This window comes from Pongo pygmaeus, chromosome 12, assembly GCF_028885625.2.
Source record: "Pongo pygmaeus isolate AG05252 chromosome 12, NHGRI_mPonPyg2-v2.0_pri, whole genome shotgun sequence".
NCBI classification, from domain to species: Eukaryota; Metazoa; Chordata; class Mammalia; order Primates; family Hominidae; genus Pongo; species Pongo pygmaeus.
The window spans coordinates 94,528,591-94,552,449 of NC_072385.2; the positions used below are offsets into that span (position 1 = coordinate 94,528,591).

At 36.5% G+C, this 23,859-nt stretch overlaps 1 protein-coding gene across 5 annotated transcripts in view; it reads left to right on the forward strand.

Moving 5' to 3' along the window:
* Positions 1-23,859, forward strand: part of MAP4K3 (mitogen-activated protein kinase kinase kinase kinase 3) — a 199,589-nt gene that overhangs the window by 152,311 nt on the left and 23,419 nt on the right. For 3 of the 5 annotated variants that reach the window (XR_008500605.2, XM_054475488.2, XM_054475490.2), the window contains 8 exons: positions 3,371-3,409; positions 3,815-3,868; positions 6,377-6,419; positions 8,435-8,594; positions 9,745-9,857; positions 14,190-14,231; positions 16,394-16,478; positions 18,273-18,352. Coding sequence is in view for 4 of the 5 variants with exons in the window: in XM_054475488.2 (XP_054331463.1) it covers positions 3,371-3,409; positions 3,815-3,868; positions 6,377-6,419; positions 8,435-8,594; positions 9,745-9,857; positions 14,190-14,231; positions 16,394-16,478; positions 18,273-18,352 (616 nt within the window). In the remaining variant the exon portion in view is untranslated. The remainder of the gene's footprint in view (positions 1-3,370; positions 3,410-3,814; positions 3,869-6,376; positions 6,420-8,434; positions 8,595-9,744; positions 9,858-14,189; positions 14,232-16,393; positions 16,479-18,272; positions 18,353-23,859) is intronic. The other 2 variants (XM_054475489.2, XM_054475491.2) reach the window with 1 other exon arrangement.

Here is a 23,859-nt window from a genome sequence, read left to right on the forward strand (position 1 = left end):
TAGACAATTTTGAAAGATGTTAATAACCTGCAGCACTGATTCCTTAGCGAATGCAAATATGCTGAGTATTTTGGTGGTCATTTTAGACCTCTGCCATATGTTTGTACATTGTTTTATTTTTAACCTTTTCGTCAACATTTCTTACTCATTTTAGATTGACTTAGAATTCAGCATCTGAAAGCATTGTTTTTGTTTTGTTTTGTTATTTACTTTCTAAAACTTCCATAAGAGAAGAATTCAAGTGGACTAGTGAATAGTGACATTGTTTATTGTGTAGCACTCAATCTTGGTGAATAAATCAGTATCACATTTTCTCCAGTGCTCTCAAGATGCAATATTTACTGTAAACAGACTTTTTAGCAAATTTAGCCATATTTCATTTTCTCTTTTATAAAGCCTAAAAAGTAAATCATGCATCCTACTTTTCATTAAGACTGTATTAATTCTGTAATTTCATTAATAAAATATCTTAACACATAATGGAGATTTATAGGTAAATGAATTAAAATATACATATGAATCCCTGAGCCATGGGCTATCTGCTTTTTCATATTCACTTATTCAACCATTCTGTTATTGTTAGAGAACTCCCAGGAAGATTCTTTTTAAAAAAGTAGAATGCTGGCCAGGTGTGGTGGCTCACGGCTTATACCTGTAATCCCAACACTGGGAAGCCGAGGCAGGAGGATCACTTGAGGCCAGGAGTTCAAGACCAGCCTGGGCAATATAGTGAGACTCCGTCATTACAGAAAATACAAAAATTAGCCAGGCATGATGGTGCACGCCTGTAATCCTAGCTACTCGGGAGGCTGAGGCACGAGAATTGCTTGAACCTGGGAGGCGGAGGTTGCGGTGAGCCAAGATCATGCCACTGCACTCCAGCCTGGACAAAAAAAGCAAGACTCCATCTCAAAAAAAAAAAAAAAGTGGAATGCAAATGCAATATAAATCCAATTAAATATGGTACATTTTAAATTATCTTCCTATATTCAAATCCTAATATTTTCTATTGTAAAAAGAAATATCTCAAAAAAGATTGTCACGTCCTTAACAAAAAAGTATTTTTTCACGTCTAAAATTACATAAAAGCCCACTGTACAGTTCAGAGACATTATGTTTAATTTGGTAAAATAGTTTAAAGCAGCACTTCTCAAATATTTGGTCTCATTTTTTTTTACAGTGTTTAAAATTATTGAGGATTCCAAAGAGCTTTTGTTTATAGCGGTTATAACTGTCAGTATTTATAGTATTCAAAATTAAACTTTAGAACTTTTCAAAATGTTAATATATTTTTTAAATAATATTATTTGTTATAAATAACATACTCTTGTGTGTGTGTTTAAAAAAAAAGTCTCCATTCTTAAGGACCAGCTCAAATGCCACCTCTTTACAGTGGTTTCTTATAACACCTCTGATTTCTCTCCTGAGACTCAGAGGCAGCGAATAATTGCCATAAAAGGTTTTATTATATATGTCAGTGCACTGCAGAACACTTTTTGTTGAGGTCCACTAATAACATTTTTTAATGAAAAAAATAGCTATTTTTTATGAAACAAAATAATATTAGTAAAAAAAAGTAGCATTGTTTTACTTTTTTTTTTTCAAGTCTTCTTAACATTGTCTTAATAGAAGACAGCTAAATTCTCATGTCTGCTACTGCGTTTAATCTGTTGTGGTATCACACATCTTGTAGTCTCTGGAAAACTCCAGTGTATACTCATGAGAAAATAAGAGCAACAAAGGTATTACATATTGTGAAAATAGTTTGGACCTTGCAGACCCCTACAGGAGACTAAGAGACCCCAGGATTTTTATACCACAATTTGAGAACTGCTAGTTTAAGGAAATGTTACTTAGCCAATAGTAATAAAGAAAATACTAATCAAGTCCCAACTCTGTCCTAAATTACCCTTCTAAGCACTTTACCTACATTAATTCAGTAGATCTTCTGACAGCCACTTTGAAATAAGTACTGAGGTGATTTCCACTTTACATAGCCGGAAACCGAAGCGTAGAGAAATCAGAGTAACTTATCCAGTGCCATATCCTGCGATGGTGAAGGCAGGATTCAGATTCAGGCCATCTTGGCTTTAAAGCCTGTCTGCATTTTGCTCTACTGCCTCTAGACAGAAGCTCCTGCTTTCTTAGAGTTGGCCCTTGGAGAGCTTTGTGAATAAGATAATATTTGACTATGGTACCTCACTTTTTGTATCTCCAAAATAGGACTTGCAATTAGTTTATGGTTTTCCTATAGGATTTACCACTCTGGAGTCATAAGTTTTTCATTTTTTAAAATTTAAATTGTTGTTCATCTAGGCTAATTAAAATATTGATGCCTAAAAGCTATTCTATTAATTGCTTACAGTAGATAACCATACCTTTCAGTTTCTCTAGTTTTATGTTTTGTAATTTTAAGGGCAGTTTTTCCTGATATGTATTAGGAGGGAAAATAATTAAAAGGTGCTACCTTATAACTTTTAGAGAGTAAAATTTTTGCTGACTCTCTTTTATCCCAGTAGTATATTAGTAACTATATTTATCTCCCCTATTAGCTTTGAGAAGTTTATTGAGTCTTTATGCTTGAAGAGTGTAATTTAGGAGGTATGCTGCATGAACTTGCAGTAAAAAGAAGTAAGGGAACTTCAGGAATGCCATAAGTTCTCTCTTACATTCCTGAAAATTAAAGTTTTGTATACTGCTCCTAATGGTAAAATCCTCGACCTGGTCTGATACAGGCTTAGTCTCCCAAAAGTGTAAATGTGTTTGCCCGTGCACCACTGGAGAACAAATCCTTCAGGTAAGTGAGTGTCTTCCGTGAAAGCAAAGTGCTACTACATTCATGTATTCACATCACATGCATGCATGCTTCCGCAGAGAGATCCAACATGGTGAGTTTCATTTTGTAGGATTGCCTGAGAGCATGATGTTATTTTAAAGTGTGTCACCTTCCTTATTTTAAGAAAAAGAAAGTATATATAATTTCAGGTGTCAGGTATAAAATTCCAGGTAAAATTTGAATCCTGGAAACTCCTGACTATGACCCTGCAATTATTGTTTTGTCAGTACTGTTGTGACATTCCATGGTGAGTTGTCTTCTGTTTGAATTGGTATTTTTCAATAAATATTAGGATTTATTTTGTTCATTTAAAATACATATATAAAGACATTAGCAACAGGAAAAGAGAGGTATCTCATTAAATATAACTTGATGTTTTATGGTTGCAGAGGTGATCACTAGCAAATTTTCAGTAAATGGTAAAAAAGTAATCATTCAAAAAATGTATGGGTAAGGTTAAAATGATAAAAACACATTTGATATTCCTTTGATAATTTATTCACGTTATTTTTTGTTTTTGTGTTTTCTTTAAAGGAGTCTTCTCAAGTCTGTTGAAGAAGAATTGCATCAGCGGTAATTTTAATTTTTAATCTTAAAGTACTTTATGTCACAGACAAGTAAAGTCAGTTTGCTCCCTTCTCTGTTATGTAGCCTATTTGTTTGAGTTGTCTTTTTTTTCTTTAGTAGAGATAGGGTCTCGCTCTGTTGCCCAGGCTGGATTGCAGTGGTGTGATCATAGCTCACTGCAGCCTTGAACTCCTGGGCTCAAGCAGTCTTTCCACCTCAGCCTCCCTAGTAACTGACATCATGACCCACCACTCCCAGTTCCTTGTTTTAATTCTGAATCTATCCTATCCTATAAAGATGCAGAAATAAAATTTTATCTTACAGTAGCTTTTCCTGCATTTTCTAAAATTTCTTCTTACACCGTTTTGGTAAAATCCATTTAATAACAATGACATTATCCTTTTTATTTAGAGGACACGTGGCACATTTAGAAGATGATGAAGGAGATGATGATGAATCTAAACAGTAAGTTCTGTCTCTGTTTTTTGTAAAAAGAAAAGGTGTCATTTGACCTGATTTCATCAATCTGGCAGCTTAATATTGATGGAAATTTTAATATCAGTAACACAATATCATGGGTTGTACCTCAGTTTCCTTCCTTTTTTCTATTCTAGTTACATTAGCTTGGGCTGACATAACAAAATGCCATAGACTTAGACAACAGAAATTTATTTCTCACAGTTCTGGAGGTGGGAAGTTCAAGATCAAGGTACCAACCAACTTGGTGAGGGCTGCCTTCTTGGCTTGCAGACAGCCGTCTTCTGACCGTGTCTTCACATGGCCTTTCCTCAGTGTATGCACATGGTGGGATCAGGGGTAAGAGTGATCTCTGTCTCTCTCCTTGTCAGATCACCAATCCCATAGGATTAGGATCCCACTGTTACAACCTCATTTAAGCTTAATTACTTCCTAAAAACCCGTCTCTAAATATAATCACATTGTGAGTTAGGACTTCAACATGTGCATTTTATATCGACACATTTCAGTCCATTTTTTCCAAAGAACTTCAGAAAAAAACTAACAAGGACAATAATTTTTTATTGTAGATTTCTCAGTAATTGATAGCTGCTGTAATTTTACTACAACTACAAAGAAGCTTATAAATTTGATTAAATTTTAATCTGTTATATTTCAAGCAAACAAATACTTTGGATGTAAATATATAGTTTTAAAGGAGGAATATTTTTACTATTATGTATGCATTGATGTTTACCTTTTTGGTTTTTTTTTTTTAAATAAAGATGCAGTTTCATGGTAAAATGATAAGAGCACTTGACTAGCAGTTGAGAGCATAGGTTTTCCTTTTCACCTCACTACTCTGTGATCTTGGGTAAAGTTATATAACCTTTCTAGGCCTTGAAATCCTCATCTGAGACATTTGTGGTTCATCATATTACAATTTTTTTCTTTCTTTCTTTTGAGAAAGGGTCTTGCTTGCTCTATGGCCCACCTGAAGTGCAGTGGTGTGATCTTGGCTCACTGCAGCCTCGACCTCCTGGCTCAAGCAGTCCTCCCACCTCAGCCACCTGAGTAGCCAGGACTGCACCTCCACGCTTCCTAATTTTTTATTTTTTTGTAGAGATGGATTTCCACCATGTTGTCCAGGCTGGGCTTGAACTCCTGAGCTCAAGCAGTCTGCTCACCTCAGCCTCCTAGAGTGCTGGGATTACAGGCATGAGCCACTGTGACCAGCCTCTTTCTATTTCTAAAACTGATCCTGAGTTACAATGAATCCTAACTTCAGTCACATTCTGCCTATAATTTCATAAAGCATATATATAGGTTTTGATGAGCTTCATCAAAGATGTTTCATATCTAACAGTAGCAAAAATGAAGTTTACAGTGTGATATATTTTATACCGTATCATTTATTTCATAAGCCAGATGTGGCTTATGTTCTTAATTATTTACCTTTCAGTTGATATAAACTGGAATTATAATTATCTTTTCCAGTTTTAATTACAATATAGTACTTGGAACCAAGAAAGTGTATTACCCAATTACTTCTTTTTAAATTGAATTCTTTTAACTGAAATAATTATAATACAAATTTGTGTGGTACATAGTAACGTTTTGATACATATAATGTAGTGACCTGATAATTACATTACATAATATAATGTAGTGATCTGATAATTAGCATATCCATCATCTCAAACATTTATCATTTCTTTGTGTTGGGAATATTCAATATCCTCCTTCTGGCTGTTTGAAACTAAGTAACACATTATTGGTTTTTTGTTTTGTTTTGTTTTTTGAGACAGAGTCTTGCCCTGTCACCCAGGCTGGAGCGAAGTGGCGTGATCTCTGCATGCAAGCTCTGCCTCCTGGGTTCACGCCGTTCTCCTGCTGGGACTATAGGCGCCCGCCACCACACCTGGCTAATTTTTTTGTATTTTTAGTAGAGACGGTGTTTCACCATGTTAGCCAGGATGGTAGGATGGTCTCGATTTCCTGACCTCATGATCTGCCCACCTTGACCTCCCAAAGTGCTGGAATTACAGGCGTGAGCCACCACGCCTGGTCCATTATTGTTAACTATAGTCATCCTACAGTGGTATAAGAGAGTAGTACTTATTATTCCTCTTACATAACTGTAATTTTGTATTCTTTAACAAATCTCTCCCTTTCTTCCCCTTTTCCCTGCCCTTCCCGGTTCCTAGTATCCTATGTTCTGCTTTTTACTTCTATGAGATCAACTTTTTTTTTTTAGCTTCCACATGAGTAAGAACATGTGGTGTTTAACTTTCTATTTTGGCTTATTTCAGTTAACATAATGTCCTCCAGTTCCCAGTTACTTCTGAATAATACCTCTAGCAACATTTCACAAAATACTTTAGAAAAAACTTACAATCTTAGAAAATGATATTTGTCTTTGCAGCTTTTTTATGTGTCTTTGAAAAAATTATTATGTTTTAGGATTGATTCATTTGTAAAATGAATAGTTCTGATTCTAAACTTTTCTGTTTTTAGTTCAACTCTGAAAGCAAAAGTTCCACCTCCTTTGCCACCAAAGGTAGACAGATTTATTTTTCAATTTGATATATGTGTGTTATTGTTCTGCCAATTTAATACTTTGTTGAGAGTTTTCCTAGATTTTCATTTGTGATCCACAAAGAAAAATCATGAAGTTGATATAAGTAAATGATTTTTTGTTATATTTGTCTCTTTTTATAATGCCCAACTTATATTTAGTGTTCATTCTCTTTTTTTTTTTTTTTGAGACAGTCTCACTCTGTCACCCAGGCTGGAGTACAGTGGCATGATCTCGGTTCACTGCAGCCTCCTCCTCTCGGGTTCAAGCAATTCTCCTGCCTCAGCCTCCCCAGTAGCTGGGATTACAGGCACGCACCACCAGGTCCAGCTAAAGTTTTGTATTTTTTAGTAGAGACTGGGTTTTGCCATGTTGGCCAGGCTCGGCTCAAACTCCTGATCTCAGGTGATCTGCCTGCCTTGGCCTCCCAAAGTTTTGGGATTACAGGCATGAGTCACTGTGCCTGACCTTATTTAATGTTCATTCTAAGTAACAAGTCCTAGGAATTTACACTGAAAATGATTGTATTAATAGATTAGCATTATTTGACTTGGGTTAGAAAACTTACATTTCTTATAAGATTGTTTTTCTCAAAATCTGCAATCTATTCCTGACTTCTAAGAATGAATAAAGGTTAGTAATTTATCATCATAGATATTTAATTTTCAAAAGATAATTTTAATTAAAAATATAACATAGTACAATTTTTAAATGCTTTTTAACAACAAAATTATTTGCCCAAACAAAATCATTCTAAAATAGTAATTTCAACTAATGGGTTGTTTTTTTAAAAGGTAAAATGAGCTAATATATATTTTATTTTATAAGTTAATATGCATAGCAAATTTTAATTATAATATGAGCTGCTTTAAAGTTTAAAATCAAAGTGTTAAAATGAGAGTTGGAGTCTTACCAATCTTGTCATTCAGTTTATTACTATTTTTATTTATTTTCATTTTATACAATTGAGAAAATCCTGATTCATGCAAGTAAATAATGCTGTACTTGCTTGTTTGGTTTTATCATAGCAGAAGTAAAGAGATCTGAATTTCAAAGAAATAAGTGCTGAGCAATAATAAGAGACACGTTATAAATTCTACAAACCGTCAGCCAACTGTAGGTTTTTCCATTGTTTGTACAGAAAGTGTCTCAGGCATCCCATATTGCTGTGTTGGTATTCTCCAACATGATAACGTTTTTTGTTTTGTTTCGTTTTGTTTTGTTTTGAGATGGAGTCTCGCTCTTTCGCCCAGGCTGGACTGCAGTGGCGCTATCTCGGCTCACTGCAAGCTACGCCTCCCGGATTCACACCATTCTCCTGCTTCAGCCTCCTGAGTAGCTGGGACTACAGGCGCCCACCACCACGCCCAGCTAATTTTTTGTATTTTTAGTAGAGACAGGGTTTCACCGTGTTAGCCAGGATGGTCTCGATCTCCTGACCTCGTGATCCGCCCGCCTCAGCCTCCCAAAGTGCTGGGATTAGAGGTGTGAGCCACCGCACCCGGCCACATGATAACATTTTAATTGGTATCCTCTCATGCCCCTGGTCTGAAAGATTAAGCATTACCATAAAGACATTGAGTCATCTAAGAGACGGCTTAGATTAGCCTTGATAAGGAGCTGAACTTTGACTAGCCTGAATATTTGAAATAAAAAGAGATTCATTTAAATTGAAGGAGATAAGAAAGACTAAAATATTTTTATTTGGCTAGTCTAAGTGGGGAGACTTGTGAGGAATTAATAAAAAAGTCTACTTAGAGGCCCTTTTATTTGCACAGCAGCAAAACCTGAGATGTGCACATTTTAGTGTACATTTTTAGAATATATTTAAAACAATAAGATAGTCTGAATTGGATGGTTGAGTAACCTTTAAACTCATCTGGTAAACCTCTAATGTATAGTAGAAATAATTTGAGAGCTTCTAACGTATAATAGTACTTACTTCAGGAGAATAATTTGATGTTTCATCGTTGGTCTCTTTTTCTATATTATTTCAGCCTAAGTCTATCTTCATACCACAGGAAATGCATTCTACTGAGGATGAAAATCAAGGAACAATCAAGAGATGTCCCATGTCAGGGAGCCCAGCAAAGCCATCCCAAGTTCCACCTAGACCACCACCTCCCAGATTACCCCCACAAAAACCTGTTGCCTTAGGTAATGGTGGAGGGTGACAGCAAATATGTTACCAGGTTTTCATACTATGGGGAGAAAAAAAACTTTCTTTTAAGAGATTATTTGAAATTCTTTTGGCGGAGGAGAGAAGGAAAGCAATGGCTATGGAGATGTTTTCTGCTTTTTGCCTACTGGCTTAAAGTGTTTTTATGACAGCATTCCCTATAACACAGTCTGAGATATTTTGTCCTCATTTCTCATTTCATATTTAGCCTTCTCTCTTCTAGAGACTGGTTCCCCATTCATTTAGCTACAGTGTGGAAACAATGCAAATTAAACTATGAACAAACATGGAAAATGTGTTTTGCATCTAGGTTATTTCTGTTTTAGAAGAGAATACCTTGTCTAACTCCTTATTTCATTTAATCATTTCTGAAAAAATAATTGGTATTATTTGCTAGGTATTTGCCTCCAAATTAATACTAGAAGGTGCTATTTTAACACTGTAAAGACTCCTCTGTGTTTATCCAGAAGAAGCAATTTTTAAAAAGAGCAACTAGGCTGGGCACAGTGGTTCACACCTGTAATCCCAGCACTTTGGGAGGCCGAGGCAGGTGGATCACCTGAGGTCAAGAGTTTGAGACCAGCCTGACCAACATGGTGAAACCCCGTCTCTACTAAAAAAAAACAATACAAAATTAGCTGGGCGTGGTAGCGCATGCCTGTAATCCCAGCTACTTGGGAGACTAAGGCAGGAGAATCGCTTGCTTGAACCTGGAAGGCAGAGTTTGCACTGAGCCAAGATCACGCCATTGCACTCTAGCCTGGGTGATAAGAGCGAAACTCCTTCTCAGAAAAAGAGCAACCAAAGTTTCTCGGATGACATAATATAAATCACCCCTTTTCTAAAAGTAGTTATGAATTCAGTATTTGGTTTTTTAATGCTAACAAATACATGCACTTATATACAACCTGAATTTAAATTCACCTAATATGCCAGAAATAGAGGTATAAATAGAAGAACATATATATAAATGACGTCTTACTTTCATAGTAAATATTCTGATTGGGTGATCCCAAATGAATAATGACACTATCTCAGAGTTAATATTTTTTCTTCCCTACTTGATAACTTTCTGAATAAAAATTTTCATGAAGATTAATCATTTTCAATGAATATATCTTATTGAAGGAAATGGAATGAGCTCCTTCCAGTTAAATGGTGAACGAGATGGCTCATTATGTCAACAACAGAATGAACATAGAGGCACAAACCTTTCAAGAAAAGAAAAGAAAGATGTACCAGTAGGTATTGATATTCATAAGTTCTACTTGTATTTGTTTCCTTTTTAACTGTTAAGTTAGTTTTATGCTTACAATTAGTGACACTATAGCACTAGTATATTTTACAATTACTATATTGATATTTTAGTATATTAATTATAATGGTGACTATATTATTTAAATCTTGAAAAAACTAACTTAGCTATGGTAAACTTGAATGATGGCTTTTTATCATTTACATTATTTAGACCAATTTGTTATGTAGTACATTATAAAACATCTTCTTTATACAGATAAATGCTTAGTATTCTTGTGATTGTTCACCAAATAACTACTGTTATTCTCATTGAGGATAATTGATTCTCAGTAGTTTCTCTTACAGTCTCATGAAGTTATGGAAAGAAGGACATAGATAAAGAAAGCTGTAGCTTCTACCTCAGGACAAATTTCTAACTATAGATCAGGGGTCCCCAACCCCTGGGCTGCAGAGCAGTAATGGTCAGTGGCCTGTTAGGAACCGGGCCACCCAGCAGGAGGTGAGCAGTGAGCAAGTGAGCATTACCGCCTGAGCTCCACCTTCTGTCAGGTCAGCTGCAGCATTAGATTCTCATAGCGCAAACCCTATTGTGAAGTGTGCATGCAAGGGATCTGGGTTGCACACTGCTTATACGAATGTAACTAATGCCTCATTATCTGAGGTGGAACAGTTTCATCCCCAAAACATCCCTCCCCTTCAACCCCCATCTGTGGAAAAATTGTCTTCCACAAAACCGGTCCCTGATGCCAAAAAGGTTGGGGAACCACTGTTAGAGATTACATGAGTAGTGACATTGCTGCTCTTACCACTTCAGGAAAGGTGAAATTAGCCTTAGCAGCTACTCCTATCACAAATGTTAGCTAAAACATCATAACTATTAAAACATAAATGTTATTCATCAGGGATCATAAGAGATGAAACATTTTAAACATTTGTAAAGAATTGACTTATAATCACTGGAAGACATTCAACTATCATCATAGAATTTAAAATAGTAGAAAATCCTTAAAATCCCCAGTATCTCAACAGATGTCAACGAGATGAATAGGATTTTTTGGAAGTTTTTGTATATACTAATATTTGTTATTTTTATAGAAATTTCTAGTATATTCAGTACGTTTGTCTAGTATATTCAGTATGCTATGGTTTCTGCAGTAAGCACATCACTAGAGGCTTTTGTGCTTTATCTGTTTAACTTTTTAAAAATATTTCACTATACAATATGACATATTCTTAAAATTCATGTGAAGTATTTGGTGTTATTCATTGTAATTTCTGAAATTTAGGTTATTTTTAACAAAAGTGTAAACTGTTCTTCAGGAATGGGTTTTATGAAGTTCTGTCCAACTGAGCAGTGCCTTTTTGCTTTCAACAATTTAAATTTTAACAGACCTGCTAACATAATAGTACAAAAATGCGCTGAGTGACTGTAACACAGTATAAAATAAATAGCCTTTGAGAGATGTAAACTTTTTTTTAACCTTTCCTATGGTACTAAGTAAACATTTTTTATGTATGCATTTTTAGTTCACTTTTTCTGTTACCTTACTTCATTAAGATAAGGAACTGTTTCAGTAATTCTGAAATAAATATGTCCATGGCTATATCATAGGATAAACAGTATCAGTGATATATTGAAGCATGCTTACAGTTTATGCTGTAATTCTTGAAATTATTTACAGCCCTCACATCTGTAATCCTAGTACTTTCAGTGGAAAAGGCAAGGGGATCACTTGAGACCAGAAGTTCAAGACCATCCTGGGCAACATAGCAAAACCCTGTCTGTACAAAAAATAAAATAAGAATTTAGCCAGGCATGGTGGCATGCACCCATAATCCTAGCTGCTCAGGAGGCTGAGACAGGAGAATCACTTGAGCCCAGGAGGTCGAGGTTATAGTGAGCTGTGCTTGCCTGCCACTGCACTGCAGCCTGGGTGACAGAGCAAGACCGTATCTCTAAAAAAAATTAAATAATAATAAATAATAAATTTATTTTATTTTATTAATTAATTAATTTATTTATTTTGAGATGGAGTCTTGCTCTGTCGCCCAGGCCAGAGTGCAGTGGCACAATTTTGGCTCACCGCAACCTCCACCTTCTGGGTTCAAGCGATTCTTCTGCCTCAGCCTCTTGAGTAGCTGGGATTACAGGTGCATGCCACCACACCTGGCTAATTTTTGTATTTTTAGTAGAGACGGAGTTTCACCATGTTGGTCAGGCTGGTCTCGAACCCTTGACTTCATGGTCTGCCCACCTCAGCCTCCCAAAGTGCTGGGATTACAGGCATGAGCCACTGCGCCCAACCTTATTTATTTTAAATAATATTTACAACCAATTCTATTAGTGCTTAGGTTAAATCTGAGAGTTATAACACTCAGAGCTCCCTAATTTAAAATGATGTTTTGCTAGGCCGGGCACGGTGGCTCACACCTATAATCTGTACACTTTGGGAGGCCAAAACAGGTGGATCATTTAAGGCCAGGAGTTCAAAACCAACCTGGCCAACATGGTAAAACCCAATCTCTACTACAAATACAAAAATAGCCGGGCGTGGTGGCAGGCGCCTGTAATCTCAGCTACTCAGGAGGCTGAGGCACGAGAATCACTTGAACGTGGGAGGCAGAGGTTGCAGTGACCCGAGATCGTTTCTCTGCACTCCAGCCTGGGTAACAGAGCAAGACTGTCTCAAAAAAAATTAAAAAACAACAATAAAAAAAGATGTTTTGCTAAAATAGATGACATCAGATAATTTAATAACATCAATATAAGAAAAAATATAAATTATTTGCAAAATGGAATAAAAAGGTATCAGAAATTGGCAATAATAAGATGTGTGCATCCTCAAAAATATACCTACAAAGTAAATATGTCATTTTAATTTCAGAAATGTTATATTTTTGTGTTGTATATATGAAATCAATTAACAATAGCTTTTTTATTAGTTTTCATCTCATTGTTTAAGTGATTCTGATGTATGGCAGCTCTAGGGAAGAATTAGAATGTCATTCCTTAAAATGATGTTACTGAGATTAACCTCAAAAGAAATGTAGACTGTCACAAAGTTCTTGTTTGAAGTATACCCAGGGGGTTCCCTCTCAGGGGACAGTTCGTATACTCAAGAATGTGGCCACTTGGAGAAATATCTGGCATTCTTCAGGATAGTGTGGGTGAGCAAATGTGTGACATTTCTTCTCCTTATAATTGCCTGTATACTCTAACCAATGATTAATATATTTGAATTCATCAAAATTTAGAACTTCACTTGGCAAAACTCATTGTAAACATGGTGAAGATTATCTACACAAGGAGAAACTATTTGTTGTATATATATAACAGATAAAATACTCAAACCTAGAATATATTTTTAAAAGCTCCAACAAATAGATATGAAAAAAGATAACTCAGTTAAAAAAATGGGAAAAGAATTCACAAAAGAGGAAATACAGATAGCAAATAAATACTGTTTTTAAAAAGATTCTTAGTCTTCCTAGCAATCAGAGGCATGCAAATTAATGAGGAGCACAGGAGAAAAGGTTTTTTACTAATCAGCTTGGTGATATCGCTGTGAGACTAGAAAGAACCAGGAGCTCTCATACATTGCTGGTGGGTGTGATGTGATATGTACACTCTGAAAAGCAGTTTGACAGTCAATATACACTAAAATGTAAAAGGTAGAGACCCTGTATATCAGTAGTTTCTCAGTATACTCATACTGCGATATACTTCTCACCATATACCAATAAAGACATCCACTCATACACTGTGTAAGTAGGTATATGCAGGAAAGTTTATTTCAGCATTTGTGTTCTAGTACAATATTGACAATAATCTAAATACCGAATAATGTTTAAGGATAGCTAAATAAAGTATATTTATGCAATGCTGCAGTTAAAACAAATGAACTAAGTCTATGTGACCGATATGGATTACTGTCCAATTTTAAGCCAAAGAACACGCAGATAGTGTATAACTATTTGTGTTTTAAATTCCTAACACACACGAAAACACTATTTTCTATGGGAACATGTATTTACATATTTACCAAAAATGTCTGGAAAGCCATATGATTACATAAGTATATCTGATTCACTAGAGAAAAATTTGGAAGGTTTTATACCAAACTAGTTTTTCTGGGGCAAGTACTAGAAATAGTGCATTGTGAAAGAATTATGGGGAACTTCAGCCTTAACTGTAATGTTTTGTTTTACAAAGAATGTATTCATGTATTTTATTTGAATAAATGTGTTTGAAATACAGTATTGTTATATCAAACAGCAGCAAAAAAAGTGTAATCGTACATGTGTTCTTTTTCTAGAAGCCTATTAGTAATGGTCTTCCTCCAACACCTAAAGTGCATGTAAGTACTAAATATGGAGTAGGCTAAGTTTCAAGCTAAGTCACTTGTATGTGTTATCTTTGCGTAGGTTTTTTTTTTGTCTGTTTGAAAGAACTTTCATTATTATTGAAAAAAATCTATAAGATTGCTAATTTCAGATTGCTAATTTAATTACAGGCATGTGTCACCATGCCCCACTAATTTTTGTATTTTTAGTAGAGACAGACTTTCACCATGTTGGCCAGGCTGGTCTCGAATTCCTGGCCTCAAGTGATCTGCCCACCTTGGCTTCCCAAAGTGCTGCGATTATAGGCATGAACTACCATGCCTGGCCTTTTTTTTTTTTTTTTTTGAGACGGAGTCTCACTATGTTCCCCAGGCTGGAGTGCAGTGGCATAATTTCAGCTTACTGCAAGCTCCACCTCCCAGGTTCACGCCATTCTCCTGCCTCATCCTCTTGAGTAGCTGGGAGTATAGATGCCTGCCACCATGCCCGGCTAATTTTTTGTGTGTTTTTATAGAGACGGGTTTTACCATATTGGCCAGGCTGGTCTCGAACTCCTGACCTCAGGTGATGTGCCCACCTCGGCCTCCCAAAGTGCTGGGATTACAAGTGTGAGCCACCATGCCCCGCCCTTTTTTACCTTTAAATTCTACTTTTTAATTAGTACAGAGTATACTTTATAAACTGTATGTTACAAAATACATATACTTTATATTTGTAATTTATATCATACTTAAATTATAAATATTTTAAAATAATTTTTAATGTTGATTTATACAGTATACTTTATATTATATAGCATATATATTATAGCAGAGAAATATATACAATAGGGCAGATTTTCCCACTTGACTGTAAGATAAAACACTTATCTCAGGCTTGCAGTTTGACAGGGAAAAGCTATCTATGGAATGCCAGGTAGACTCCAACTATACAAATTAGCTTAAGATTGGGAACTGACTTGATTGTTTTGTTCTTCATTTTGTCATTTACATTTTTAGGGGTTAGCAGTACCCTAACATAGAAATTTCCATAGCTCTCTTAAAAGGTCGTTATTAGGATTAGTTAAATGATAGTTTCTGCCCTGCGTCCTAAAGACATGTTTCTATTGGTTTGCTACTACTTGATGGTATTGCCAAGCTAAATTGTTCTTTTTTGGTACCAGAGTCTTTAAAAATATATTGGTTGGTAGATTTCTGTCATTAAAAGGGAAATTTTAAGGTCCATGTTTTAATTATGTTAATATTTTTAATCCATTATTGTCAACTAGTGATGTTTTCGTTCAGTATGTTACCTCTGTGTTTGTGAGGAAGACATTCCTTCTATAAAATGATGCACAAATGCTGTTCTTTAAATTTAGGCCAACATGGCAAATACTGAAATTTTCTCTGACCAAAAATATTTTTGTACTGTTTTTCCCTCAAGTTGTCAGTAGTAAAAGTGATTACCTGAGTCACCATTCTTGTATCTTGAGTATTTAACCAGAAGGATAATTTCAGAGTTAATATTTTGCTCTTTGACGATATAAAGTTCAAATGAGTGATATATTTCATTATGATATATTTATTATCTGAAAAGTTTGTAAATGGACTTGATAAGTAATATTAACATCAAAGAGTTAAGCTTTTTAATGAATCTTTCCAGGGAAATAATCAGATTGCTTGATAGAAAAAAATAAAAAATAAAGTCTGTGTTTGGAGGTTGAAGCACATATATGAATTTCAAATCAGCCATACCTGTTTCCGTTTGTAATGTGAAATTCAATTTTTAATACCATTTTTAGGCTCATAAAACCAAACATAATCTCTTTGTAGAGATTATGATTTCCTTTTTACCAGAGACTATTATATTGCTCTTGACATGGAGCATGTAAGATACATTATTGTGCAGAATTGGTTCCTATTATTGCTTTGTTTAGTTGAAAAGATAGAAAAAATATGACCTTTTTTTTTTTCTCTTTTTCCAAGTAAAATTATTGTGGCACCTGGAAACTTGTGGTACCACTGTTAGGCAAATGACTATGATGATTTCTTACACTTACTTCTGTAAATTTGAAGATGATCATAATTTCAGTATACTATCTATAGACTCTCACATTAAAATAGATAATAGTTACATTTTATATATTAAAGACTGTTACTTGTCACAGTTTCATATTGGTTATTCTTTGTTTCCCTAGATGGGTGCATGTTTTTCAAAAGTTTTTAATGGGTGTCCCTTGAAAATTCACTGTGCATCATCATGGATAAACCCAGATACAAGAGGTAGTATTGTGTCGTTTTATCTGTTATCTTCCTAATTTTTTAAAACTGGGGCCATGAAAGCATTTGTGATTTTGTTTATTTTCTGAGTATCTTTCTGGGGAAAAAAAGTTTTATAATTTTTTTTTTAATTTTAAGGTAAATATGTTTCTTTGTGCTGTTACCAGTGTTTGAGGCGACACATAACATTAAAATTTCACTGTATAGTTACCATATCAATATAGTGAAGCCATGTATTCTGAGCCACCCTAGTTTCCTCCAGAAATGTTTCTGCTGCTGCTGCTGCACGGTAGTCTGGTATCTTTTTTTATTTTTTATTTATAGGGAAAAGGTTTTGCTCTGCCACCCAGGCTAGAGTACAGTGGCATGATCATGGCTCAGTATAACCTCAGACTTCTGGCCTTATGCAATCCCCCTGCCTCGGCCACCCGAGTAGCTAGGACTGCAGGCACATGCCACCATTCCTGGCTGTTTTTGTTTTTGTTTTTTAATTTTTTGTAGAGATGGGAGCTCTCTGTGTTCCCCAGGCTAGTCTCGAACTCCTGGGCTCAAGCAGTTGTCGCCTCAGCCTCCCAAAGTGCTGAGATTACAGACATGAGCCACTGGCCAATAGCTTCATTTTTTTCAAAACAGCCATTATGGAAGGAATTTAACTACCAAGGATCCGGGGTTTAGTGACCACTTTAGAGGATCTCTGACCTTAAAAGGGGCCGTAATCAGAACAGTTGTCCTTAGGCAACCACTAAGAACTGTCTATGTCCTCTCACTGTATATCTGAATCTTAATAGCTGTCTATGTAAGATACACATAGAACATATATACGTGAACATTTTTACATACATACACATATACTCTTATTAAATATTCTGAGTACTTTTATGTCATAGGCAAGGAAACTGGCACTCAGAGAGGTTCATTGTTTATAGCCAATTAGTGCTAGAAAGGGTCAGTTTAAATCCAGTACTGTCTGACCACAAATCTCATGCCATTAATCTCCCAGTACTAATCTTAAATGCTGGGCACTTTAGGAATGCTCTTAGCATTCTATACTGTTCTCAGCGTACTTCAGTTTAGTCTAGTTAGTCTAGAAAAGTTCTTGACCTGTTACTGTATTATCTTAAAAACGGATCGGGCACTTTTCTTCAAGTTGCCTGCTTGGATCTCTTGGAATTGTTCTTTCCTTTCTTTCCTGTCCTAAAGCCTTTTTAATAAATTTCCGCTCCTGCTTTGGGAAACAAACAAAGAAACAAAAACAGAAAGGACCATGGCCATGCTTCTCATATCTTTTAGAAGATACTGAGTACCCTAGCAGGTATCCAAGTTTTAGTTAACTTTTTAATAGACTGTGGTCAGATTCTGGGGTTTTTTAAATTAGAGTACTTACAGTATAGCTCTAAAAAAAATTCTGTAGAAATAATTAGAATCTGTATCAGCCACTCTCAATTTTATATTCTTTATGTCAGTTGCACATGATCCTGTCTTTAGGGGGTTTTAGAAAAAGGAGCTGCAGATTCTTTGCCAGTTCTTAGCACTCTCTGATGAGTGAAGAATCTACTATGCCACTCTTCAGAACCTCCCTTACATAAAAATTCTCTTCACTGCTTTGAGGCTAATGTTTACATATAATTCAGTTTATGGGTCTAAAGTGTCTAATCTCTTCTTTGTATTCACTGGTTATAAATCATAGTAATTCTTGTTTTATATGTTAATACATATTTACGGAAGTTTAGATTATAGAAATCCTATTTAAAAATATTTTATTTACCAAAATCAATCGGTGAATTACTTTTATTTCAGATCAGTACTTGATATTTGGTGCCGAAGAAGGGATTTATACCCTCAATCTTAATGAACTTCATGAAACATCAATGGAACAGGTATGTTATTTTGTATATTCTTTTTTTAATTTTTAAGTTACCATAAGTACACATTAGACCAGAAATAAGATTCAGTTTCATGACTTGCTGCCTCTTTTATTCTTTTTTGTTTTGTTTTGTTTTGTTTTTTGAGACCGAGTCTCATTCTTGTTGCCCAGGCTGCAGTGCGGTGGTATGATCTCGGCTCACTGCAACCAGGTTCAAGCAATTCTCGTGCCTCAGCCTCCCAAGTAGCTGGGAGTAGAGGCGCACACCACCACACCCAGCCAATTTTTGTGTTTTTAGTAGAGACAGGGTTTCACCATGTTGGTCAGGCTGGTCTTGAACTCCTGACCTCAGGTGATCTGCCCGCCTCGGCCTCCCAGTGTGCTGGGATTATAGACATGAGCCACCATGCCTGGCTAATTTTTGTGTTTTTAGTAGAGATAGGGTTTCACCATGTTTCCCATGCTGGTCTGGAACTCCTGGCCTCAAGTGCTGGGATTACAGATAAGAGCCACCCCGCCCCAGCGTCTTTTATTCTTAAAATCCTCATGAGGCCGGGCATGGTGGCTCACACCTGTAATCCCAGCACTTTGCGAGGCCAAGGCAGGCAGATCACCTGAGGTCAGGAGTTCGAGACCAGCCTGGCCAACATGGTGAAACCCCGTCTCTACTAAAAAATACAAAAATTAGCTGGGCGTGGTGGCGTGTGCCTGTAATCCCAGCTGCTTCGAAGGCTGAGACAGGAGAGTCGCTTGAACCCGGGAGGAGGAGGTTACAGTGAGCCGAGATCACGCCATTGCACTCCAGCCTGGGCGACAAAAGTGAAACTCCACCTCAAAAAATAAAAAACCTTCTGGAGCATGTTCTAATTACCAGATACCGAAGACAGATTCACAGGACTAGTCCATACCCTTGAGAAGCTCATGATCTAATAGGGAAAACAGATGTATAAACCAGTAACTACAACACTCAGGATTAGATGTCATATTAGGAATGAGTATAAGATATTGGCCACAGAGGTGGATGTCACCAGCACCTCCTGTGGGGAGATGAGTAGAGGCATTTGAGATGGACCTTAAATTATGATGAATAGAAGTTTGTCACACGGACAGGATAAGCATGATGGCATAGAGATGTGAAATAGCATGGCAAGTATGGGAACAATGACTAGGCATTTGACTGGAGTACAGAATGGTAACAATAGATGGAGCTGGGTAGGCAGGCAGAAGCCAAACACCAGAGCTTGGTGTACCATGCTGATGGAACAGACCTGTGTTTTAGAAATATCTGTTTGCAGTATGGTGAGAGATGAGACTAGAAACCATGGTCAAATGGTAAAAGAGTGTTAATTCAGGGCAAAGGTAGAGAACAGAGGGGAAAAGATATTTTTCAAAAACAGTTTTATCGAGATGTAATTCACATATCATACAGTTCACCCACTTAAAGGGTACAATCCAGTGGCTTTTAGTATGTTCACAGCGTTGTGCAGCCATTACACCATCAGTTTTAGGACATTTTTGTCATCTCCAAAAGAACCTCCATAATCATTAGTGGTCATTCCCCATTTCTCTCCTCCTCTCCCCCAGTCTGGGGATGTTTTTGAGTATCACAATGAGTGGGGAGAGCTTTTGTCATTTAGTACCCATGAGTCAGGAACATAAAACAACCTACAAACTGATAATAATGATGATGTGATTAATAGCTAATACTTACATAAAGCTTACTATGTGTCCACCCAGTGTTTTTAAATGCTTGACATATATTATTTAGTCTTCATGAAATCTCTCAGAGGTAGACACCATTGATATTCTCATTTCGCGGATGAGAAAACTAAAGCACCGAAAGGATTAATAACTTGCCAAAGACCCCACAGCTATTCAGTGGCTGGACTGTGATATGAACCTAAGCAAGCTAGCTCCAGATTCCATGCGCTTAACTACTTCACCATTTTCTCTCTCCCGATTGTATAGTTCCTGTAGAGAAATGCTGGACCTAGAGAAAGATCAGAGATCTAGAATTGACCGAATTGAATGACCAATTCAACATGGAGGTTGAAAAGAGGTCTAGGTTAACTTCAGGTTTTCCACTTGAGTGAGTGGGTGCATGACAGTAACAGAAAGATGGAGTATAGTATACTGAAGGATGTGTTGATTTGAAGAGAATGGTAATGCTTTCAATTTGGTCATACTGAGTTTGGGGTGCCTTCAGGATGTGTGACTAATTCTTTTATCAATATAAATCGATTACAAGGCCGGCCGTGGTGGCTCATGCCTGTAATCCCAGCACTTTGGGAGGCCGAGGTGGGTGGTCACCTGAGGTCAGGAGTTCGACACCAGCCTAACAAATAAGGCGAAACCCCGTCCCTACTAAAAATACAAAAATTAGCCAAGCATGGTCATGTGCACCTGTAGTCCCAGCTACTCAGGAGGCTGAGACAGGAGAATCACTTAAACCCGGGAGGCGGAGGTTGCAGTGAGCCGAGATCACGCCACTGCACTCCAGCCTGGGCAACGGAGTGAGACTCCATCTCAAAACAAAATAAAAATAAAAATAAATTGATTACAAATAAAACGGAAAGAAAAATATATAAGTAATGATTTATTCATGACTAAACATTTTCATCTCCATTTTTTTAAATCAAACTTTCTAGCAAGATCCTAAACTGTATGATATACTGTAAATCTTTTAATCTGGAAATGGTGTACAGTGAAATGGCTGAAAAGTGCCTAAGAACAGGGAAAGGGAGGAAAAGGATCTTGTAATTATAATAATTAGTAAATAAATAATTCAAAGGTGGTCATATTTTTATTGGGTATAATGAGATATCCAAAAATAATATTGGTAACAATATTAATTGTAAGGAATAAGGCCAGCTTTATGCATAGGTGGAGTAAGCATTTATCAACCTAATTTGAAGAACTCTGTTGTTGTTGTTGTTGTTATTTTTGAGACAGGGTTTCATTCTGTCACCCAGGCTGGAGGGCAGTGGCATGAACACAGCTCACTGCAGCCTTGACCTCCTGGGCTCAAGTGACCCACGTCAGCGTCCTGAGTAGCTGGGACTACAGGCACATGCAACAATGCCCAGCTAATTTTTTGGTATTTTGTAGAGACTGGGATTTCACTTTGTTGCCCAGGCTGGTCTCAAACTTCTGGTCTCAAGCAGTCCTTCTGCCTCACCCACCCAGTGCTGGGATTACAGGTGTGAGCCACCAGGCCGGGCCAGGACTCTTGAGAGAAGGCACCCATCAACCACACCTAGCCCCAGTCTGCAATAACTTCCCTTCTTAGTTGCTTTAGCATTTGAATTACATTACTAGAGTAATTTTTTTTGAAACACTGCCCTTCAAAGGAAACATTTTTCCCTCCTAGAGGGAGCCTATAAGAGTAAAGAATTAGTATATGTGGAGCCTGAATTTTTCATCTTACTGTGAAATTGATGATTAGGTTGATTTTCTTTAGATTTTAGAGGAAACAGGGTGGCATGAGCCTACTAGATAGGGGAAGATTCTGAAAAGTGAGAAGATGACACAAATCAGGGTCCTGATTTAAAATTTTTTATCTGCTTTTATTATTTATAGCTAACATTTATTCAGTACTCAGCACTCTTCTAAGTGCTTTACAAGTATCATCTTGTTTAATTACCATATAGCTCTATGAGATACAGGTATTCTGTTTTACAGATAAGAACACTGAGACAGAGATTCAGTAAATTACCCAAGATCACACAGTCATTGATAAAACAGATATATGAGTCTAGGCAGAATATAGAAGCTACCCTTCTTAACTGTTATATTGTTATTTATTAAACTGATCATTTCACCTAGAACCTAACTCTCTAAAGGAAGAAAGCATTAAAAATCTAGTAAAGCTTTAGAGTTGTAAAAGTTGTTGTTAAAAATGAAAATTCAGGGTCAGGTGCGATGGCTCACGCCTGAAATCTCAGCACTTTGGGAGGCCAAGGTGGGTGGATCACGAGGTCAGGAGGTCGAGACCATCCTGGCTAACACGGTGAAACCCCGTCTCTACTAAAAATACAAAAAAAAAATGAGCTGGGCGTGGTGGCAGGCGCCTGTAGTCCCAGCTACTCAGGAGGCTGAGGCAGGAGAATGGCGTGAACCTGGGAGGCGGAGCTTGCAGTGAGTGGAGATCGTGCCACTGCACTCCAGCCTGGGCAATACAGCGAGACTCCGTCTCAGAAAAAGAAAAAGAAAATTCAAAATGAAATCCAGTACTTTTTAAATAAAACTATACATAAATACCTTTTCATTGTCCCTATGTTGAAAATATGAAAGCAATTTGTGTCTTGTCTTGCTACTTTATATATGTTTATATTAAATAAGCAAACCTACTTATATTTGCAAGTATATAATTTTATAATAAACCATAGATGTGGTATTAGATACGTTTTTAGTGGATATGTGTATGAAAACCCAGTTCAACACTGAATTAAATAAAAATCTATATCTTGCTACTTTGATAACATGTACTGATATGTGGTCTGGAATAAGTCATTGCCCCTTCTCTGCCTGATTTTTTCAGTATAGCCAATGAAGTCCCAATTTTGTTGTGAATTTTTTGTGAAAAGCAGAAAGTAGGAAATGGATGTTGATATCTTCTCTATCTGAGGCACAGGTATAGGCACATTTTACAAATTAAAAAACTGTATTGGCAATGCCACATTTTAGTTGTTTGGAGAAATTGGTTATTTTATGTAAGTACATTTTCTCAGTAAATGAAATAAAATTTTTATTGTTACTTTGTTTCTCCTCCCTTTTATTATTACCTTTTCTCTTTTAGTTATTCAGTCCCATTATTATGGCTGTGTTTCCATAAAGTAATGCCCTTAGAGGCCTTGATGTGTTTCATCATTCACCCCTGCGTCCTCTCTATTCCCTTCTCTCATCTCAATTAATTTTGGAGTAACTTAGTTGTAGGAATTGCCAGAGCAAACCCAGCAACAAAGGTTGTTAAATCAGGATGCTTAATTATGTACATCAGTGGCTCTCAAACCTCAGTCCGCCTCAGAATTACTTGGAGGCCTAGTTAAACCATAGATTCCTGGGTCCTCCTTCAGAACTTCTTGCTTCAGTAGGTCTGGGGTGAGGTCCAAGAATTTACATTTCTACCATGTGCCCAGGTGTTGCTGATGCTGTTGGTCCAAGGACCATTTAAAAACCACTGATATGCACAACGAAATGTCTTAATGAGAGTATTTTTTTTTAATATATAGATTGTGTTCCATGAAATTCCTTTTTCTTTGCTCTAAATTGTGACCACTTTCAGGCTTCCAGAGATGCCTCTCAGTTCTTATGGTACTGAATTCTAGTAATGAATTTCATATATATATATCTCCTTTGTGATTTATGAGTTTTCATCATCTTCTGTCTCAGCCTTTTTTTTCCCTCCATACCTAGTGTTTCTGTATCCTGTGTTCCACTACACCATGATGCTTTTTCCTGTATCATACACCCTAGAATGCATATTATGCCTAGATAAGTCTGTTTTGGGAGGAGTAGACA